Source organism: Syngnathoides biaculeatus, chromosome 5, assembly GCF_019802595.1.
Source record: "Syngnathoides biaculeatus isolate LvHL_M chromosome 5, ASM1980259v1, whole genome shotgun sequence".
In the NCBI taxonomy this organism is placed as follows: domain Eukaryota; kingdom Metazoa; phylum Chordata; class Actinopteri; order Syngnathiformes; family Syngnathidae; genus Syngnathoides; species Syngnathoides biaculeatus.
This window is the reverse complement of record NC_084644.1, coordinates 22805566-22825049: the sequence shown is the minus strand read 5'-3', so window position 1 is coordinate 22825049 and position 19484 is coordinate 22805566. Positions and strand designations below refer to the sequence as shown.

At 41.2% G+C, this 19484-nt stretch overlaps 1 protein-coding gene and 1 long non-coding RNA gene across 4 annotated transcripts in view; both read left to right on the top strand.

Annotated features, from left to right (window-relative positions):
- Positions 1 to 6579, top strand: part of LOC133500362 (teashirt homolog 1-like) — a 43247-nt gene extending 36668 nt beyond the window's left edge. For 2 of the 3 annotated variants that reach the window (XM_061818945.1, XM_061818946.1), the window contains one exon: positions 1777 to 6579. In XM_061818945.1, coding sequence (XP_061674929.1) covers positions 1777 to 5318 — 3542 coding nt within the window. In that variant the 3' untranslated portion in view covers positions 5319 to 6579. The remainder of the gene's footprint in view (positions 1 to 1776) is intronic. The other variant, XM_061818947.1, reaches the window with a different exon arrangement.
- A 4629-nt stretch (positions 6580 to 11208) lies between these two features.
- On the top strand, positions 11209 to 12686 carry LOC133500364 (uncharacterized). The gene is made up of 3 exons (XR_009794869.1): positions 11209 to 11278; positions 11373 to 11503; positions 12603 to 12686. It is a non-coding gene; the product is annotated as an uncharacterized LOC133500364 (long non-coding RNA).
- Positions 12687 to 19484: the final 6798 nt, after the last annotated feature.

The window sequence follows — 19484 nt, the reverse complement described above, 5'->3', positions numbered from 1 at the left end:
GCTTGAAGCCCCTCCTTATTGCAGTCTGTGTTTTGTCACTCAGCACAGATTTTGTCTTTGTCTTTCCTGCTGTGATTTCTATATTTTCAACTATTTGGGTTTAGCTGTTTTTGGGCTGCAGCTGATGTGAGTGACGCAGCTATGTTAGTCCTACTGTACATTTGTGATTGTGACTGATAGCTAGAGCCATTCTGCAGAATGCGGTGTACATTAAATACCTAATATGCATTGACATCCTCATGCTCTGGAGGCAGGTTTGTGCAGGAAGGCACCCTAATAGGAGACACTCTGCAGATGTGTTGTAGAGAGTACATCACATAATGCTAATCTGCTGTGTTAGGGATTTTCAGGAGTTTTAGAAACTGTCTCTGTCTCAGCCTGTCAGTGGGATTGAAGCGCAGCCAGGTTCTCCTGTAGTGCTCTCATTTCACTGAAATCCTGTATGGCATTGGGGGTGGGAAGAGAGGGTCGGTAAGTTGCTCATTTGGAGAAGGTTGTATCAGCACCACACAGCACACTCTTGATTTATAGACAATATTGTGGCTGGAGTCTCGTTTGCACTGTAAGAGCAGCTAAGTGTGAGCTGCATTGTGATTGGTGAGCGTGCAGGAAAACGTGCATTCCCAAACCGATGCGCTCAAATGCACATCATCACATAGTCACAGTGCACAGTGCAGCTGCTCACTTCCCCCACCTCATCCACCCATCTCCTCTCAGGCAGCAGTAAATGGTGCCAGTGTATATATATCAGGTATTATGTCCACTTAGATTATGATATGACAGGTTAGCATGCCGTTTGAGGCTGACAGCACATCTGTTTCATCAGGAAAGATTGATACTGGCATCTAGGACACACATCTCACCATGCAGGAAGGAGATAAAGGAAGAAGCTAGGGGGCTGTCTTTCCTGTCTCCCTGCCTCTCTCACCTTCTCTTTTTTCTTTCTCCTGTACTTGCTCCCACCATCTCAGCTATAAAACCCGACATGTCGTGCTCACTTGTTCTTCATTCGCAGGATCTACTTTTCATTCACGTTTTCCCCAAACCGCTACATAGGTTTCTTCCTTATAGATGCTTGGAGTGACTTCCTGACCCAGGATACACACACAAACACACACGCACACACTTTGCTTCCATCTTCTGGTTTGTGTACTCTAATATTTCTTTATTTTTACAATGTATTGTCTGTTTACCAGATACTCTCCTTGTTTTGTCAGTTTCTGTGTTTATTCTCTGAAATGGGAGTGACCTTTAGCTTGGTTGAGTGGGTTAGGAAAAGCTGCAATACCTTCCAATTAGTGTTTTTTTTCCCCTCTCCAGATCCGTTGCATAATCTTAACATTTGAGGAGTTGAACTTAACAGACTGGATGATTGAGAGGCAATAAAGCTTAGAGAATAGAAAAACAGAGTGAAAAAGGGAGTTGGACATGCAGCTAACTAACAAGGCCAAACAGCCAGTCATTTCCTGGGAAACATGAGGCATGTGTGAAGGAATAGGGAGTTGGGTAAGAAAAGGACAACTGTCAGAAGTGCAGTGATTTATATTTCCCTAGGAGGCTTTTTTTCACCACACGCTTTAATAATCACATGTGTGTAAAATATAGAGTAACGCATGAATATAAGGAGATAGCAAACTAAAGTGGGTAAGAATAAAAGCCTACATTTTACATGGAGTGTTAGGTTTGTGTAGTTTTTATCACTCTTGGTATAATTTCACATATACTCTACTAATCTAATTTATTTCCTTCAACTTGTGTCTTCTGTCTGTGCTCCAGCTTACATGCCTGAAGATGAACTTAAGCCTCCCACTCAAGAGGAGGAAGAGCACCTCCAGGATGATGGCCTCTCATTAGATGGCCAGGACACTGAGTTCCTGTGCAACGAGGAAGAGGATGATGTGGAAGGAGGCCAACCACCTAGTTACAGAGACTCTCCCCTCAGCAATGGCACCAACCCTGATGCTGGCTATGGGTCCCCGCTTAGTGACTCTAGTGACCGACTTACAGACTTCAAAAGCACTTCCTCTCGGGATGGCCATGAGAAGGAAGGTACAACTTTCCCCTTCTCACCCAACAATGGCCTATCTTTCCAAGATAGCTTAGCTCAGATGAAAGCAGTCTATGCAAACCTCATTTCAGATGCCTCTTGGTCCAGCATTACAATGGACATCATGAAATCCAAGTCTGTTCCAGCTGGCAGTGTCAACAGTACCCTCATCACTTCAGAACCTGCCTCTTCTGCTCCCGTTTCTGCAGCAACAACAACAAACACAAACAAGAGCAATGGGGTCAACACAGTCTCCAGTCATCATAATGGCAAGAGCTCCAGCACCACTGTCAGCCACACTAGCACCACAACTGTTAACACTAATGGTACAGCAGCTAGCTCTGTTAGTGTCCAGAATGCAACCAGCAGTAGTGGGAACAGCAGTGGAGGGACTAGTAATGGCAGTGGTGTGGCTTATGACTGGCACCAGGCAGCACTTGCAAAGACTCTTCAGCAGACCCCCTACCATCTTTTACCAGAGCCTAGCCTTTTCAGCACAGTGCAGCTGTACCGTCAAAACAATAAGCTGTATGGCTCTGTCTTTACTGGTGCAAGCAAATTCCGCTGTAAAGATTGCAGTGCTGCCTATGACACTCTGGTTGGTTTGACAGTCCATATGAATGAGACTGGCCACTATCGAGATGACAACAAGGACAAAGAGGAGGATCAGGGAAAGCGCTGGTCAAAACCCCGCAAACGCTCCCTGATGGAGATGGAAGGCAAAGAGGATGCCCAGAAGGTACTGAAGTGCATGTACTGTGGCCACTCATTTGAATCGCTGCAGGATCTCAGTGTTCATATGATCAAGACCAAGCATTACCAGAAAGTGCCTCTCAAAGAACCAGTGCCAGCCTTGGCCACTAAATTAGTATCCTCCTCCACTAAAAAACGAGCGATGCAAGATACTATCATTTCTCCTTGCTCTCCAGAGTCTGTCCATCCTGGGGGTGGGGGATGCAATTTATCACTTGGTGATATCAGCAAAGATGCAAAAGCAGCAGCTAATCCCTATGTAACGGCAAACAACCGATATGGCTACCAGAATGGTGCCAGCTATACATGGCAGTTTGAAGCACGAAAAGCTCAGATACTGAAATGCATGGAGTGTGGTAGTTCTCATGATACGCTGCAGCAGCTTACTGCTCACATGATGGTCACAGGTCACTTTTTGAAAGTCACAAATTCTGCATCCAAGAAAGGGAAGCAACTGGTTTTTGATCCTGTAGTAGAAGAAAAGATTCAGTCTATCCCACTGCCACCTACCACCACCAGACTCCCTGTACCTGGTAGTATTAAGTCTCAGCCTGTGTCCCCTGCCCTCTCCTCTGGCTCAGAGGAAAAGAGGGAAGTGAGTGAGGATGAGAAAGTTGAATGTGGGGAGCCAGTGGAGAAAAAAATTAAAGAGGAGCGAGATGACTCGGGTGAGAAAGTTGAGACTGACACCACATCATATAAATATCTTAGAGAAGAAGATCTGGAGGAAACTCCTAAAGAAGGTCTCGATATTCTTAAATCCCTTGAAAACACCGTGTCAAGCGCCATTAGCAAGGCTCAGACAGGCACTCCCACGTGGGGTGGATATCCGAGCATTCATGCAGCATATCAGCTGCAAGGTGCTCTAAAAAGCTCGACTACTGTTCTGCCCCCCACCATCCAAAGTGTCCAGATGCAGCCAATGTTTAACAGTGGGCTTCGAGGGCTTGTGAGTGACCCCAATTCAGTCATCCACTCACCTCGGAGCCCTTCTTCACCTACTCCACTCAGGAGCAATGTCACTGCCATGGAGGAGCTGGTAGAGAAAGTGACAGGGAAAGCTACCACAGTAAAGAAAGAAAAGGAGGAGAAGATGGTGAGCGTGGAGCGAGCCCGACCTCCATCGTTGGTTAAGTCCCCCTCTCCTGCACTGAGAGAGCAGAGAGAGCAACAGGGTTCCCCAAATGACCTCACGACAGGTAGAGCATCTGGTATGAGAAGTACTAGCCCAGGCAGTGTAGAGTCCGAGCTTATCTGCAAGAAGGAGCCGAAAGAAAGTCTTGTGGATGTCTATAACAACAATTCAAAGAGTGGCACCGAGGCGTGCCAATCGCCGGTGACTAACGGCAACAGTCTCGGCATCATTACTGATCACTCACCAGAAAGTCCTTTTATAAACCCTCTGAGTGCACTCCAGTCAATCATGAACACACACCTAGGTAAGGCGTCCAAACCAGTAACCCCAGCTGCAGACCCACTGTCCATGCTTTACAAAATCAGTAACAGCATGATGGATAAGCCAGCCTTCACCCCAATACCTCAAGGCAAAACTGCTGAGCCCATTAACCACTTTCCTTTGTATGAAAACAGTGACCAACCCATAGACCTAAGTAAAAATAAGTCAATCACTAACAATAACAGTAACAGTAACAATAACAACAGCAGGAGTGTGGTCAACAATATTGTAAATGGTAGCAAAACTATTATTACCATGCCTGAGACAGTTTCCTCCCCTTTGAGAGAGAACGCTCTCATGGATATCTCCGATATGGTAAAGAACCTCACTGGGAGACTGACTCCCAAATCGTCAACGCCTTCCTCTATCTCAGAAAAATCAGATGCTGATGGCAGTGCATTTGAGGATGCTCTTGAGGATCTCTCGCCAGTGCAGAAGAGAAAAGGGAGGCAATCCAACTGGAATCCTCAACACCTCCTCATCCTGCAGGCACAGTTTGCCTCCAGCTTGCGGGAGACCCCAGAAGGCCGCTACGCTCTGACTGACCTGGGACCTCAAGAAAGGGTTCACATCTGTAAGTTCACCGGCCTCTCCATGACCACCATATCCCACTGGCTAGCCAATGTAAAGTACCAGCTGCGACGGACTGGTGGCACTAAGTTTCTCAAAAATATGGACTCGTGCCAGCCTGTGTTCCTCTGTAGTGACTGTGCTTCCCAGTTTAGGACTCCCTCCTCCTATATCAGCCACCTGGAGTCTCACCTGGGATTCAGCTTGAAGGACCTGTCCAAACTGTCAGCTGAACACCTACGGGAGCAGCAGGCTGCCTCAAAGGTGATCACGGACAAAATGACATTCGGCAGTTCCCTGTCAGCCTTGACTACGCCAGAGGACGACATTGGCTCCGTGTACCAGTGCAGACTTTGCAATCGGACATTCGTCAGCAAACACGCAGTCAAGTTGCACCTCAGTAAGACCCATGGCAAGTCTCCCGAGGACCACCTGGTGTTTGTTACAGCTTTGGAAAAACTAGAGAAACTCGACAAAATGGAGTCAGTTTGAGGAGGGTGTCAATGAGAAGGGACATGGACAGCTATAGAACTGACTAGAATTTCATTGCACTAAAACAACATTGCTCACAGTTACTGCACTGGGCCGAACTGAGCCAACAGAAAAATACTTTTTTTTCTGTTGTAATGAATGCCTGACTGGACCATGTTGATGTTTTTTTTTTTTTTCAAATTGTTTGTTGTTTTTTTACACTTATTTCCCAAGATATTTATATGCTAATTGTCTGATCTGTGCATGTATTTTCGTGAATCAAGGTTAAAAAATGACTTTAATATTCTCATGGCAAAAATACAACTACTGTTTCAATGATAAAATTTAAAATGCATTGGAAGAATGGCAATCTACTATACTTATGAAGAAAAAAAAATTAATGTATACACCCAAAATAGTTCACTAAAAGCTGAGAGACTGAAGTAGCACCTTAGATTTTTAAACTTTGCGTTTGTAAAAAGAACAATAATTTTGAGTTCCTGTTATTGAAATGTTTTGAAGAAGAATGGCCTGCTTATTGTATTAAAAAAAGATTATACGAACATTTGGAACAACTGAAATGCTGCTTCCAGTCAGTCATAAGTGGCCACTGTATGCAAGTTTGCTAAAGAAAAAAAAAGAAAACAAACAACTTGTGAAGTATCACCTATTGTCAAATTTAATAACTATGATTGTTTTTCTTTTCAATTTTCTTCTTTTAACGATGTTGCTTTCAGCTGCAAAGAGAACAGTTGTAAATGTCAGTACTCCCATTCGACATATCTCATCATTTGAAATGACTGCAGTCTTTGTATCTTAAGGTGTGTGCATTCTCTAACTTTTGTATTGTCATTTTATATACTAAAATGATTCAAAACAAACAAAAAACAGATTGTGTACATAGATATATGCTGTAGAGTTACAAAGTTTTTTTTTAAGGAAAAATAAAAATTCAGCTTCTTTGGCTTGGTTTACAGAAATGATTTTAATTATACTTGCATCCGATTTGATGCATGAAATGGTGTGGAAAATAAATAAGCGATGCACAATGACTATACATTTCGATGTTTTATCAACATTAATTGTAAAAACAAAGAAACATTTTTAGTTCCGGTTAGGTTGTTTCTTTTCTGTGTCAATTGTAAAATAAACCCCAAAGCAGTTGTTAAGTCATCCATTTCTGGTTGTGTATTCATTTGTCATCATGATGCATCAAGTTGCGTATATGCTCTGTAGCATCATCCTGTTTGCTGCACATTAAAGCAATCACGGCAAAACCCAACCCTAGCCCAGTGTAATACTTTTGTTTTTCACTCACTTTTGTTATATTTGCAATTTCCTCCTTGCGCTTGCTATTTGTGAAGCAACACTACTTTTCTGTTTACAACATTAAAGAGAAAAAGGACTGTTGACAGAGCTACATCATACCAGCAATGATTATAACAATGATAAAGATGACAGGACTGATAACCCGGTTAAGAGTGGCGATTGTGCTGCAGAAACTCATGCTCGGCTTGTGACTGGCCTTCCGAGGGCCTTCTCTGAAACGCCACTGTTATATTTATTAATGGCAGCAGTGTACTTGAGCCTGTGCGCCCATCAGATGGGCTTTTCTCTTTTACTTGACATTGTCTCTTGACATGAGGCTAACTGAAAAGCAAATGTATATTTTTAATAGTACACAGGAAATAATATCTTATTACCAAATCTGCTCTACTGTCCTCAATGAGCTTTTGTGGTTGTGTTATTCACTGATTAGGATACATACAGTAATTTTCACTGAGAACTGTAACCATAAAGAATAAGTACCAAGAATCCATTGATTTGGTATGTATTTCAAACACAACGCAAGAGTAGACATTGTGGGTATTTACATATTTTTGTGCAAGATAATGCCCATTTTATATACCAATCTGATATTTGTATAATTATTTTTACAAGTGTATTCTGATCAAATAAAGTAAAATTACACACTTGGCCAATAAACCTGATTCTGATCAATTCAGGCAGAAGAAAACTTCTCTATATTAAATTAAGTGTAGTTGTACTCCACTGAAACTTGACATTGAGTTAATACCATCCTGAAAGTGTCACTATCAAAATTGAGGATTTTTTATTTGCATGGAAACTTTTTTTTTTAATTGGATGACATGGCATTGTGTACATCATTGTGAGATGAAAGCAAATTAATCACATTAGTGGAAACGATTGTCCTTTGCAGGGAGCCCTGAATGTTTTGATCGATAACTTTTAAAATAAAATATTCTGTATACATACGCACACTATGTACAGCTTTCTACGAGTGAGCATTTCTGTTTAAGATGGGATTTGTTGTGTTCATGTATGGTTTGAATCACGGTAAAATTTCAACTTATCCCTCCAGAGCAAAATGACATGGCATTGTGTACGTCATTGTGAGATGAAAGCAAATTAATCACATTTGTGGAAACGAATGTCCTTTGCAGGGAGGCCTGAATGTTTTGTTCAATAACTTTTAAAATAAAATATTCTGTATACATACGCACACTATGTACGGCTGTCTACGAATGAGCATTTCTGGTTAAGATGGGATTTGTTGTGTTCATGTATGGTTTGAATCACGGTAAAATTTCAACTTATCCCTCCAGAGCAAAATGTTGCCACAGTCAAAGTTGTTCACTAATTAATTTCACATGTGATAAATATTTAAACCATGGTATGAATTTGCATACTCCGTGTGCTTTTTCTTTTTTTTTTTTAGGGTCGCTCCATTTTTGTTTGCTGTTTCATAGCTACTTAAAGTAATGACAAAACAACACAAAAAAATAACCAAATAGTCCATCAAATGTATTTTATTTTGTATTTACTGTGTCCAGCACAGTGGATTATTGTTTAGCACATCTGCCTCAGATTTCTGAGGTTTGCGCTGTGAAACTTGGCTCTAGTTTGTCTGTAGTTTGAGTGTTCTGTCCTTCTTGTGTGGATTTTCTCCGGGTTCTCCCCTCAAAAATGTGGACTGTATTTTAGGTTAACTGCAGATTCTAAGTTGTTAATAGGTGTAAATGTAACTGTTTTACTTTTTCTTTTATGTGCAGAATGTGCCCTGCCATTGACTGGAGACATCATTGTCTGCTGAATTGAAGAAAACCACTAAGGAAAATGGTCACAATACAAAATAAGATAAAAATTCTAACAATATTGCAATACATCTCAAACCAAGTAACAGATGTGTGGGGCAAAGTAAGTAAAAATACAGAAACGGTGCCTGATACATAGATTAGAATGTGGGAGGAAACCTGAGTGCCCATGGAAAACCCACACAGAACAGAACATGCAAACTCCACACAGGTGGGCTGGGATTTGAACCCCGGACCTCAGAACGATGAGTCAGATGCTCTAACCAGTCTTTCACTGAGCCACCCTAGTTTTTGACCAAATTCCAACATCCAACAGTGTAGAAGTTTCTGATGTCTGGGGGGAGAGATTTCCACCAGGACAGCCTCAAGTCTTTCACTGTCAGCATCTGTGTTGCACCACCCTTTGCATGGACAGTTTCTGTTTTTCGATACTCGCCTAAAGCTTTCTCTCTTTTTAATTTTTTTTTTTACACTCCATTCTATACATAGCTGCATCTTACCCTTCATCTTTAGAGAGAGCAGAAAGGAAATCATTAGGAACAGTGACCTCTTGATGACTCCCACCTCAACATAGTGTAGGTTTGGAGGTTTTCGTTTTGCAGCATGTTCGTAGGTAAAGCATCTCTATCAGGAAGTTCATCTCTCATCGCACCCTTCTGTCTGAGGTTTCAGAGAGAGTTTGTCTGAATGAAATCGTCCTGCAGTCTTTTGACTTCCAACTTCTTACGTTCACTATTGGTCCGACGTGGAACCTCCAGCAATTTAAGCAGCAGCGGCTTTGTGCGATTACACACCTCCTCGATCGGGCTTCACCTCACTGTGTTGATACACGGATTCAATGACAAAAGAAACACAGGCAAAGGGCAGATTAGACTGGTGGAAGGATTCAACTTTCTACATATGTGCTGCTTGAGTTGGTTTCTAAAACAAATAGAGATAGATAAACAAGCAACATTTGGAGGATACAGTGTTCACAAAAAAAAAAAAAAAAAGCTTTGTCGGTTTAATACACACACAGCTAAACCTATAATTTTTCTGTAGCACCAGATAGCTGCTCAGCAGATACTCTTCTTTGCTTTGTTGGAGATCAGTGCACTGTTTCTTGTGCATATTCTATGTAAATTACATGCGATAATCGCCGTGCACGGCACAATGCAGGTTCCCGTGGTGCTAGCGGAAACTGAGCGTAGATAACACAGCCTGGAAAGATTTGCATAGCCTTTGTGTTTTGGGCGCTGCTGAACGTGAGCCCCGAGGATTGGTAGGGCTTTCCTCAAGGTTTTGTTTAAGTAAATGCCTGCTTCCTCTCAGGGCCGCAAGCATTATGTACAGCAGACAGCATCGGGTGGGGGCATAGGCCACAGACGGAATAACAAAACTACCGTACCTAGTCTAGTGGGAACATGAGGAGGAATTCATAGCTCCTTTACTCAGGTCTGACGCTTCCTAGAAAGAACCCAGGTACACACAGCAGGACACAATGATACTATTCAGTATATTATTGGACCCAAAGAGCCATGGAATCTGGTCAAGATAATGCAACAGAAGTGTCACTCGGATGTGAAGGTGAACCACAGAGGGCTTGTTAATCCATCTTGGGTCTTTTCTCTGAGGCTCTGAAGCTTGGAGGTGTGTGCGAGTAAACGTTTGCTCTGAGAAAAGACACACACCCTGCTAGTTTTCAAAGTCTTTTCCTTTGGTTTCATATGCTCTTGCTCCTGGCTTGTATATGATAGCGGCATGACGATCATTGTCACTATTAAACAAAGACAAAGCTCCCACTGAGCATCTCGCTGCGTGCATGTGTGCTGTCTATAAAACCTCCAACTTTGTACAGAACCTCAACACAGTTTAATTCCCTTCCAAAACGCTTCAAACCAAACAAACAATGTCTGACAGAGAATCAACAAAGAAAAGCAACAACGGCTAAGAGACTTTGTTCTGGATCAGAAACTAAAGTCTGGGAAATCTGTTTGGCTCATGATATGCTTCATTGTGGAAATTGCATTCAGGGAGAAGTTATCAGTATTCACGTGTTCTACCTGCCTCAGTCTATTTTTATGTTGATTTAAGTCAGCTTGTGGACTTGATTCAATTATGCTGCCGAGCCTCGCTATGTAAAATGTGCGGGGTCTGTGTGCACTCCAGAGAGAGCCGCTTCTGTCTTTTTGAGAGAGAAAAAAAATGTCTCTTTGGATCTGTAACACTTGTTTTACTCGTCTTTCAATTCTCAAAACAACTAACATTAAAAAGATTGAAATTATTATACAGCCCTCTCTTCATTTTTACCTCAACTTAGTTAACATCCAGCAATCCAAGATAGATTTATTTTTTCAGAATTCTGTAATTACATAAGAGATTCATCATAAATTAGGCTTTTATGTTAATCGTACTCATGGTAACCCCACAAAATGGAACCTCCAAACATGAATGTTTCTAAAGTTCAACTAAAATACAATAAAAGTCACTCAAAAACCTGGCCATCTAAAGCAGATTAAAATTGTACTATTCACACAATGTAATTACATGCAGTATCAAGTCAATGCAAGTGCTTGTCGCTGTTTGTGGGCACCCGGAACTCCTGTTACCAATACCGGCACCGTACAAAAAAATGGCAGCCTTGAAAATGGCGAGCGTGCAAGTTGGCGTTTCTGGTAAGTGCTTTTATGTGTTTACAGGTGTCAGTTGTACTTTACTGTGAATTTTACTGTGAAGTTTAAGGATGCACACCTGCTTTAAGCAAGCCTTTCTCATCTTTTCCACAGGAAAATATTCTAGATTCACGCCATAAGAAGGTGACAAACAGCGATTCTTTTTTCATTGTAGTTCTCTTAAGTCTCATTTTTACGTACCTGCATATGAAAGGTAAGAATGTTAAAGTCATTTATAACAATTTGATGTTGGAACAGATCATTTTTATTCTCAGTGATTCACATTCAAAATATACTTGTGAGATTAGAACACACTGGCGACCAGTTCAGGGTGTACACCGACTCTGGCCCAAAGATAGCTGGGGTAGGCTCCAGCACTCCCACAACCCTTGTGAGGGTAACCACAGTAGAAAATGGATGGATGGCTATTTTAATTACTGTAAGTGATCTTGTTTATAAATCTCTGAATTTATACACATTTTATTAATTGACTGCATTTTGTTTGACATTCATGCTGATTTAAAAGTTAATGACAAGGTCCTCACCAGTTACTCAGTACCTTGTAGTTTTTTTACTCGAGTACTTTCCTACTTTGAATCAAGTAATGATTTGGACAACTTTTTAATTGGACTTGAGTTCTATTATTTTAAAGCAATAGTACTCTTACTTCATTAGAATCTTTGGCTGCTGTACCCACCTTCGCTTTTGACCTGATAATTTGTGCAGGTGTACCGAATGTAATGTTAGGTCCACCATTTGTATACAGAACACAACTATTCAGCAGCCACTCATCTAAGTGTCCATTCGCTTTTCTTCATTCACGTCTTCCATATGTCGTAATACCAGTTTCGGACCAACTGCGAGATCTTAACAATATGATAAATATCGAAGATTGTATTTTTCATAATAAAGAGAATATCACTTAGTAATATGATGCCATGGCTGTATCCAGTGTAATGAAGCAACCTCTGTGCGACGAAGAATATCTTTTTGATGGACAAGCTGTAGTTTTTCTTGATGGCATGTTATTGCAGTGGGAGGGCTTATTTGATAGCCTAACGTAATGTGTTTAACAGCATTAGATTTATGGATGTTGGAGATAATCTCTGAGGCATTAGTTTTGTTTAGGTTGTGGGTGAGATTTTAGGTGTGTATTGTACTTAGTTTATAGTATTGCTAAAAACAAATTCTGTCCAGAACAAACCCTTCACAGAACTCAACAAAGCTAAACACTGAAAATGATATGACCTGATCCGTAAGGAGATGTCTATAGCTACAATCTTCTTTATTCCAAAGATTTCCAGGGTTTTGTATTATTCAGTGTGTATGCTGTATATGCAATTCCGTCACTGACCTCTCAGGATTATATTTAAATATGAGAACTACCATTTCCCTGTCATTTCCCATTTTGAATCAAAGAGGTCAACATGGAAAATGTCTCCAAACCAATTTGTGTTTCAAAAAGACCCTAGAGAAAATAGTGGCTTGTGTTGTGTTTGATATGCACAAAGACACTTCTCCCTTATCTATCTTTTCAGAGCAAAAGAGAAAGAGATGGAGGGTGAAGTGCTCCAGGAATCAGGGCTGCCTCTATGAGATATGACACAGCTTGATTTTGATCATTGACATTTGGTTTTTCATGCATTCAGAAAAACAAAGTCTGCCTTCCATTAAGGAATTATTCAAATGACCTTCAACAGTGCATGTTTTTCTACAGTTTTGTTGCAGGAATATGAGAACACATACTGACATCTCAATTACTTATGCAAGGCTCAGAGTAGGCCCAGTGGATGCAATCACCGTGTGTGCAATCCTCAGTCACTCCGAATCACAGAAGCTCCCGGACAGACACACATAATTCAGACAAGTCAGACAGGATTTGCATACAAAGACTATCCCCCCCCCCAAAAAAAAAACATCAATAAAAAATGCACCATCTTGAGGGGGGATGGAGGAAATATTTTTAAGGGCAGGGGATAGTGATGGACGGAGGGGAGCCAAGTAAATTATTTGAAAAAGGTCTGAAATGTGATGTTTTATATGCTACACTGAGCTGATAAACAAAGCCAGACATAAATATTTAAGGGAATAGAAAATGCTATGTACAGTATATGCTGGAAATAAAAGGCTCACCTTGTACTGGACTAGCTATTATTCTTGTCCATCTTGATTCCTCTAAAACATTTTTGTCCCCTCCGACCCCTCTGGAGGTGACACGCTGTCTTGTCGCCTGGTGATGGGTGGGCGATGGGGTTGCTGGGGTGGGGTGGCTGAGGGCAGGCTGGAAGATGAGGTGGGGTGCGATGCAGACTAACCCAGCATCACGTCATTAGCGTCGTGCGACAGAGATGCAGGGGCACCCTGACACATGTCACGGACAGCCAGCCGAGAGCCCACGTATGAGGCTGACACGCTGCGCATAATTTATCTCATGACATGATCTGCATGCCGAGTTGTTGATCTGTTGTGTTTGGTTTGGACATGGGTGCACTGGCAGGGAAGGCTGGGTGGGGGTGATTATGCATGGGCTGAAGAGGAGGGAGAGGGTGAAGAGGTGGCAGGATATGTGTGTATGTGTATGTTTAGTTGGGGCGCTCGCAGCCTCTCGGTGTAGCAGACACTGAAGGGGCGACATGTTTGTCATGTCCACTGAGAAGCTACATAAACAAGTGAATTCAGATACACTAATACAGACACACGTTTTTTTTTTTGTTTTTTTACAAATAGTCATTTGATTCACACTTTTGTGTTATGCATGTTGAGTCACAGTCAAATTGCAGCCATAATCTTGTGATTCAAGACATCTGCTCACGAGTGAGTGACTCATACCATGGAATTGACCTGCTGTCATTTTATTGGATGACAGCTTTCCAAGATACTGCTGCAGAGTGGTATTAACACGTGGCTGCCACCATTTCTCATCAGCCTCACATTATTTTCTCGCCACTGATTCAATAAAATATTTCCCGATAAATACATGTGCATGTGTGTCTGTAATGTTTTCTTTCAACGCACCTTCGAGCAATAAAAGCAGAACTGAATTTGCATGACCGTAAACTCCCGGTTTCATTCGAAATGGTAAATGAATGTGGGTGTGTCTTCATAAGTAGCTAGCATTATAATAAGCAGTGGTTATGGTTCAGTTTTAGTGATACTTCTGAATCATACACATATTTTTTTGGCTCTCTCATCCATTGGAGAAAAGCTCATCAACCATCAGATACTCATGCGCCCCTCCTTTCTTTGCTCGTTTACATGAATTATGCATATGACCAGTCTCGTTAGAAAAGCCCCTCCCTCATCATTCTCCTAATCCCTGTTGTTGCCGAGGTAACCAGATTAGACATCACTATGAGGTAGAGTACGGGCCCTCAGGCCTTTTTTCTAGGCAGACCACATCCAGGGCAGGCATGGATAAAGATCTGGAGGTCCTACAGTCATCTAGGTCACTTGTCCAATATTATTATGGGACTTATTGCTTGATGGAAATATGATGTTCATTTCCACTGAATCATTCGCCACTAAATACAAAACCATAAACACAAAAGCGAATCACAAAAATCACTTTAGTCACTTTATTATCTGACTTGCATGCTGTCATTCATCTCCAAAAGAAGCATTTAACATCCAACAATTCTTCATTTCTGAGCTGCTTATCCACATGAGAGTCATGGGAGTGCTGGAGCCAACCCAAGCTATCATAGGGCAGGAGGGGAGGTACACCCTGAACTGGTTGCCAGCCAATTGCAGGACACATGGAGACAGACAATTGTTGCACTCACAATCACAGCTTGTGGCAATTTAGAGTGTCCAATTAATACATGTTTTGGGGATATGGGAGGAAACCACAGTGCCCTGAGGAAACTCGCGCAGGCACGGGGAGAACATGCAAACTCCACACAGGCGGGGCTCGGATTTGAACCACGATCCTCAGAACTGTGAGGCCAATGCTGTACAGCTTTTTCACCGTGTCGCCAGCGTTTAACATTAGAATGTCACATGTTTATGTTGATCGAGTGAATATTTTTTGGCCTTTGGGAACAATTGAGTCAGTTGACCGTACGTGCTTTAACGGAGTCCAGCTCAAACAATTAGAGTCAGAAAGCATTGTAAAATCTGTAGAGTCTTTAGAACATAATTATGCCAATATACATTGTTAAATTTTCATTTTTTGGGTTGATATAGGGATTTTTGTGGTGATAGTAAATGGAAAAAAAGAAAATATATCAGTCTTATTTGTTTTATGATGGTATTCCAAATATGCTATTTACTGTCCCTGATTCAACTGACGTTGATTTTTGAATGAACACATTTTTGTGAATAAAAAATGGCTCAGTCTCCTTAGACAGCAAATAAGTAGGTGAGTAGGTAAGTAAAGTAGATGTTCCTATTACCTGTCCCACTGATAGTATATGATATTATATGGTTAATTTTGAATTGATTGATTGATTGATTCATTCATTCATAATAATAATTCCCATGATTATAGTTGTACACTTTCAGTTTTAACCATTGCTCGTGGGGGCCTCTGATTTAAAAAAAAAAATCAAATAAATAGTAGGGTTAAAAACACATTATCTGTGTGGTCATTTTGAGTAACCATATATTTTTTTTAAATTATAGGGGGTATTGACACTGGAAAAACTGTTGAAGTTTTTCATGTGCAGTTCGCATCTGACAAAAAAAAAAAAAACTCTTCTCTCAGGAATCAATACACAACCATTGCAACTGTGATGTTATGTCCACCTGTTCCTGTCGACCAAAATTTACTCTGATTTGTCATAAGGGGCATACAAAACAAATGACAGCATCTGTAGATCTGTACAACATTTAGGCATCATCATATATGAAATCCAAACAGCATATGGATGGGTTAATTCTGGCATAAAAGATTCCCATGTCATTTTGTTCACCTTCTACAGCACTTACGGGGCACCCACGAACATTTACTTTATCATGGAATTACACTATATGTGAATAGCAGCACACAGCATACAGTAGTTTTGAAACTTTAGATTATATGGCACAATACAAAGTGGGAAAAAATTTGTGACTTCATGTCACAGCATGAGTAAAACCCAAAATCAATATACTAGACTACAGTAATAAATTATATCAATTCATAAAACCCCTCTAAGTTAAAACTAAATTTTAAAATTTGATGTGCAACAGAGAATAGTATGGTAAACAAGCATGCCAAATTTAAATAGTTAAAGCTGACAAGTAAAATAAAAATTGTGGGAAAAAAATGAAATAAAAAAATGAAAGCCATTCTCTGCGCTCTCAGCCAATGCAGTGAAACCACACCCTACTCACTTCTCAAGCAAATACATTTTTTTGTTACCCACACATGCCTATTTGTTTGAGCCACAAAAACACTGTACAGTATATGCACCTGAAGCCTCTAATTGCTTGAATATAGTCACAAGCTAGTCACTAGTCACAAGTTGGCGCGTTGGTTAAAAGGCTGCAGGCTCGTCCAATGCATCACAAGATAGTGACATTTAAATAATTAAAAAACAACAACAACAATTTATTGCTATACCTCCAGATTGAGTTCAACTATTACATGTTTTTCAGCATTTATGTTCAAAAGTGTACAGTGAATAATTTATTTCGGAAAAAAAATTACTTTAAGGTGGCATGGTGGGCAACTGGTTAGAGCATCTGCTCATAGTTCTGAGGACTAGGGTTCAAATCCCAACCTACCAGTGTGGAATTGCATGTTCACAAGAAGGCATTTTGACTTACTGGTTAGCACATCTGCCTCACAGTTACGAGGATGGGTTCTCTTCCTGTGTGGAGGATGCATGTCTGTGTGGGTTTTCTCCGGTCACTCCAGTTTCCTCCCACATCCCAAAAACATGCATCAATTGGAGACTCTAAATTGCCCATAGGTGTGAATGTGAGTAGAAGTGGTTGTCTGTTTATATGTGCCTTGCGATTGGCTAGAAACTCCTTCAAGGTGTACCCCACCTCCTGCCCGAAGATAGCCTGTATAGGCTCCAGGACTCCTGCTAACCTTGTGAGGATAAGAAGCTCAGAAAATGGATGGATAGAGATTAAATTTACTTTACTACTATACTACTATAATGTTCATTGTGACAGCACCAGAGGAAAAAAAAAGGGAGTAGTAATACAGTTCAACAACTTAAGACCAAGAACTCCCTAGAGCCAGGGAAAGCCTAGACCTGCGGTTATAATCCTCTGACAAAAGAGAAACTCATGCTGTGATGTCATTACAGCGCCAAACAGAGAGCAGGACAGGCCAAGGCAGAACTCTTAGAGACAAAAGGCTGATGGGACAACAGGAAATGACAAGGAAGGAACATTGGCATGGTCAACAACCTGTGATCAATCCAAATCTCGATTTCTGGGGAGTCTTGGATGAGAACAGACGTACAGTCTGGCAAAGAATGTGAGAGTGAGCAGAAGAGGCTCAAATAGTGGGTTATTGATGACTTGAAGCACCTTTTTGTCCTGGTGGTTCATGAGGTGGGTGTGGCTAACCGGCAGACTGGAACAATGGAGAGGTGGAAGGAAAAACACACAGGTAAAACCATGGAAGCGAACTGTGACGGGAGGGTCATGTTATAGCCAGGTGCCCCATTAAGATCTCAGAAATGCTTCACCCACCTCGCACAGGAGCCACCTGTGTTGAGGGACAATCAAACTGGGGACAACAAAGTGGGCATGCAATTCAACCCACTTGAGTTACTATTTGTTAGGGAAGACCTAGGACGGTTACCAGTTATTGTCCAGAACAATTCAACAAAGAGTTAGACTAAATGGCATATACTCCAGATCATGTACACAAACAAAGTGTTTCATCAAACCACCCTACACTTCTTCACATGATCAAAACCTTCACCCGCGTCTGGGGTCCAAAGCTCTGCTGACAAGCTGGGCCCACCACTAATGGCCTCAAAGGTATCCATCCTACTTCTGTCACCTCTGTCCCACTTTCATCCTTATTGAACATAAAATATGTTGTGCTTGCAAGATGATTGGTAGAGTAGAGAATATCTACGATTGGAAGAAACCTGTCAGGAGGAGGACAACAAGAAATGAAATGATTTCAAATATTTTTTCTAGGTAATCTGCTGTACCCTTAAAGCCAGAATGGACACTATCTTTTTTTTCCTCAAGGCATGAATGTGAAAAAAAAAAAAAAAAACTTTTCATTTTAGTTACTCATATGTAATAACATCAGTCAATCAATTTTCTTATCATCACTAGGTCACATGTGTGCTGGAGCCTACGCCAGTTATCTTCTTCAAGTGGCGGGGTACACCCTGACCTGGTCGCCAGCCAATCGCAGGGCACATAGAAACAAACAACCATTTGCACTCATATTAACACCCATGTCCTATTTAGAATCTTCAATTAACTTACCATGCATGTTTCTGGAATGTGGGGGGAAACTGGAGCACTGGAGAAAACTCACACAGACACGGGGTAGAACATGCAACCTCCACACAGGAAGAGAACCCATCCTCAGAACTGTGAGGCAGATGTGCTAACCAGTCAGTCGACATGCCTTCTTGTAATAACACACCATATTAAATGTAGTAAATGTATTCAATTTGATATAGACCCTGCTTGTTTCTTCAATACAAGCATTTAAGATATAAATGAACACAGTAGAAGGAGGAGGGTGAGCATCTCGAAAGCCCTGCAGAGCTTTGTTTTGACAATTTGGATATTGCATACCATGTGCAAAACAGCCCTTGCAACTTTTTGCACTGCCTTCAGTGTAAATCAGTCCCTAAAGAAGAAATTAATAATTCCACATGATAATGTTTGACAACATAAAAGTGAACTTTGAGTTGCAGTGTTGATTCAGTGTATGAGTTGTATTGCTATTGATATGGACCAAGTTGTGATCCTGAAACTTACTGGATTGTCATGTACAGTGGACCCTGGCATATATGCACGACAGGATCTACAAACTAAGATATTTGGGGGCGGGAATCCGATACTGTTATTCACAAAATAAGTCTTATTTCTTAGCATGGACATGTTTTTTTTAGTATAGTTAGTTTATGTTGTAGCAAACTGTGACGAAAAACAAAACAAAACAGTGGAATCCTTCCAATAAAAAAACAAAAAAACACAGGAAAACAGGAGCGGGCTAGCCGATGACTTAAATAGCTTTTACTGCAGATTCAAAATAGACAATTCCACACTACGCACCCAAGCCGCACTACCTTCCACTCCACCTTCCTCTCCACCATTTAGCATCCATGAAGGGGATGTTAGACAGATCTTCAAACGAAAAAGGATCAACAAAGGACCAGGCCCAGACCTTGTGTCCCCATCCTGCCTCAAAGTCTGCGCAGACCAACTTGCTCCTGTCTTTGCAAAAGTCTTCAACTGGTCTCTAGAACTGTGTGAAGTCCCAGCCTGCTTCAAATGCT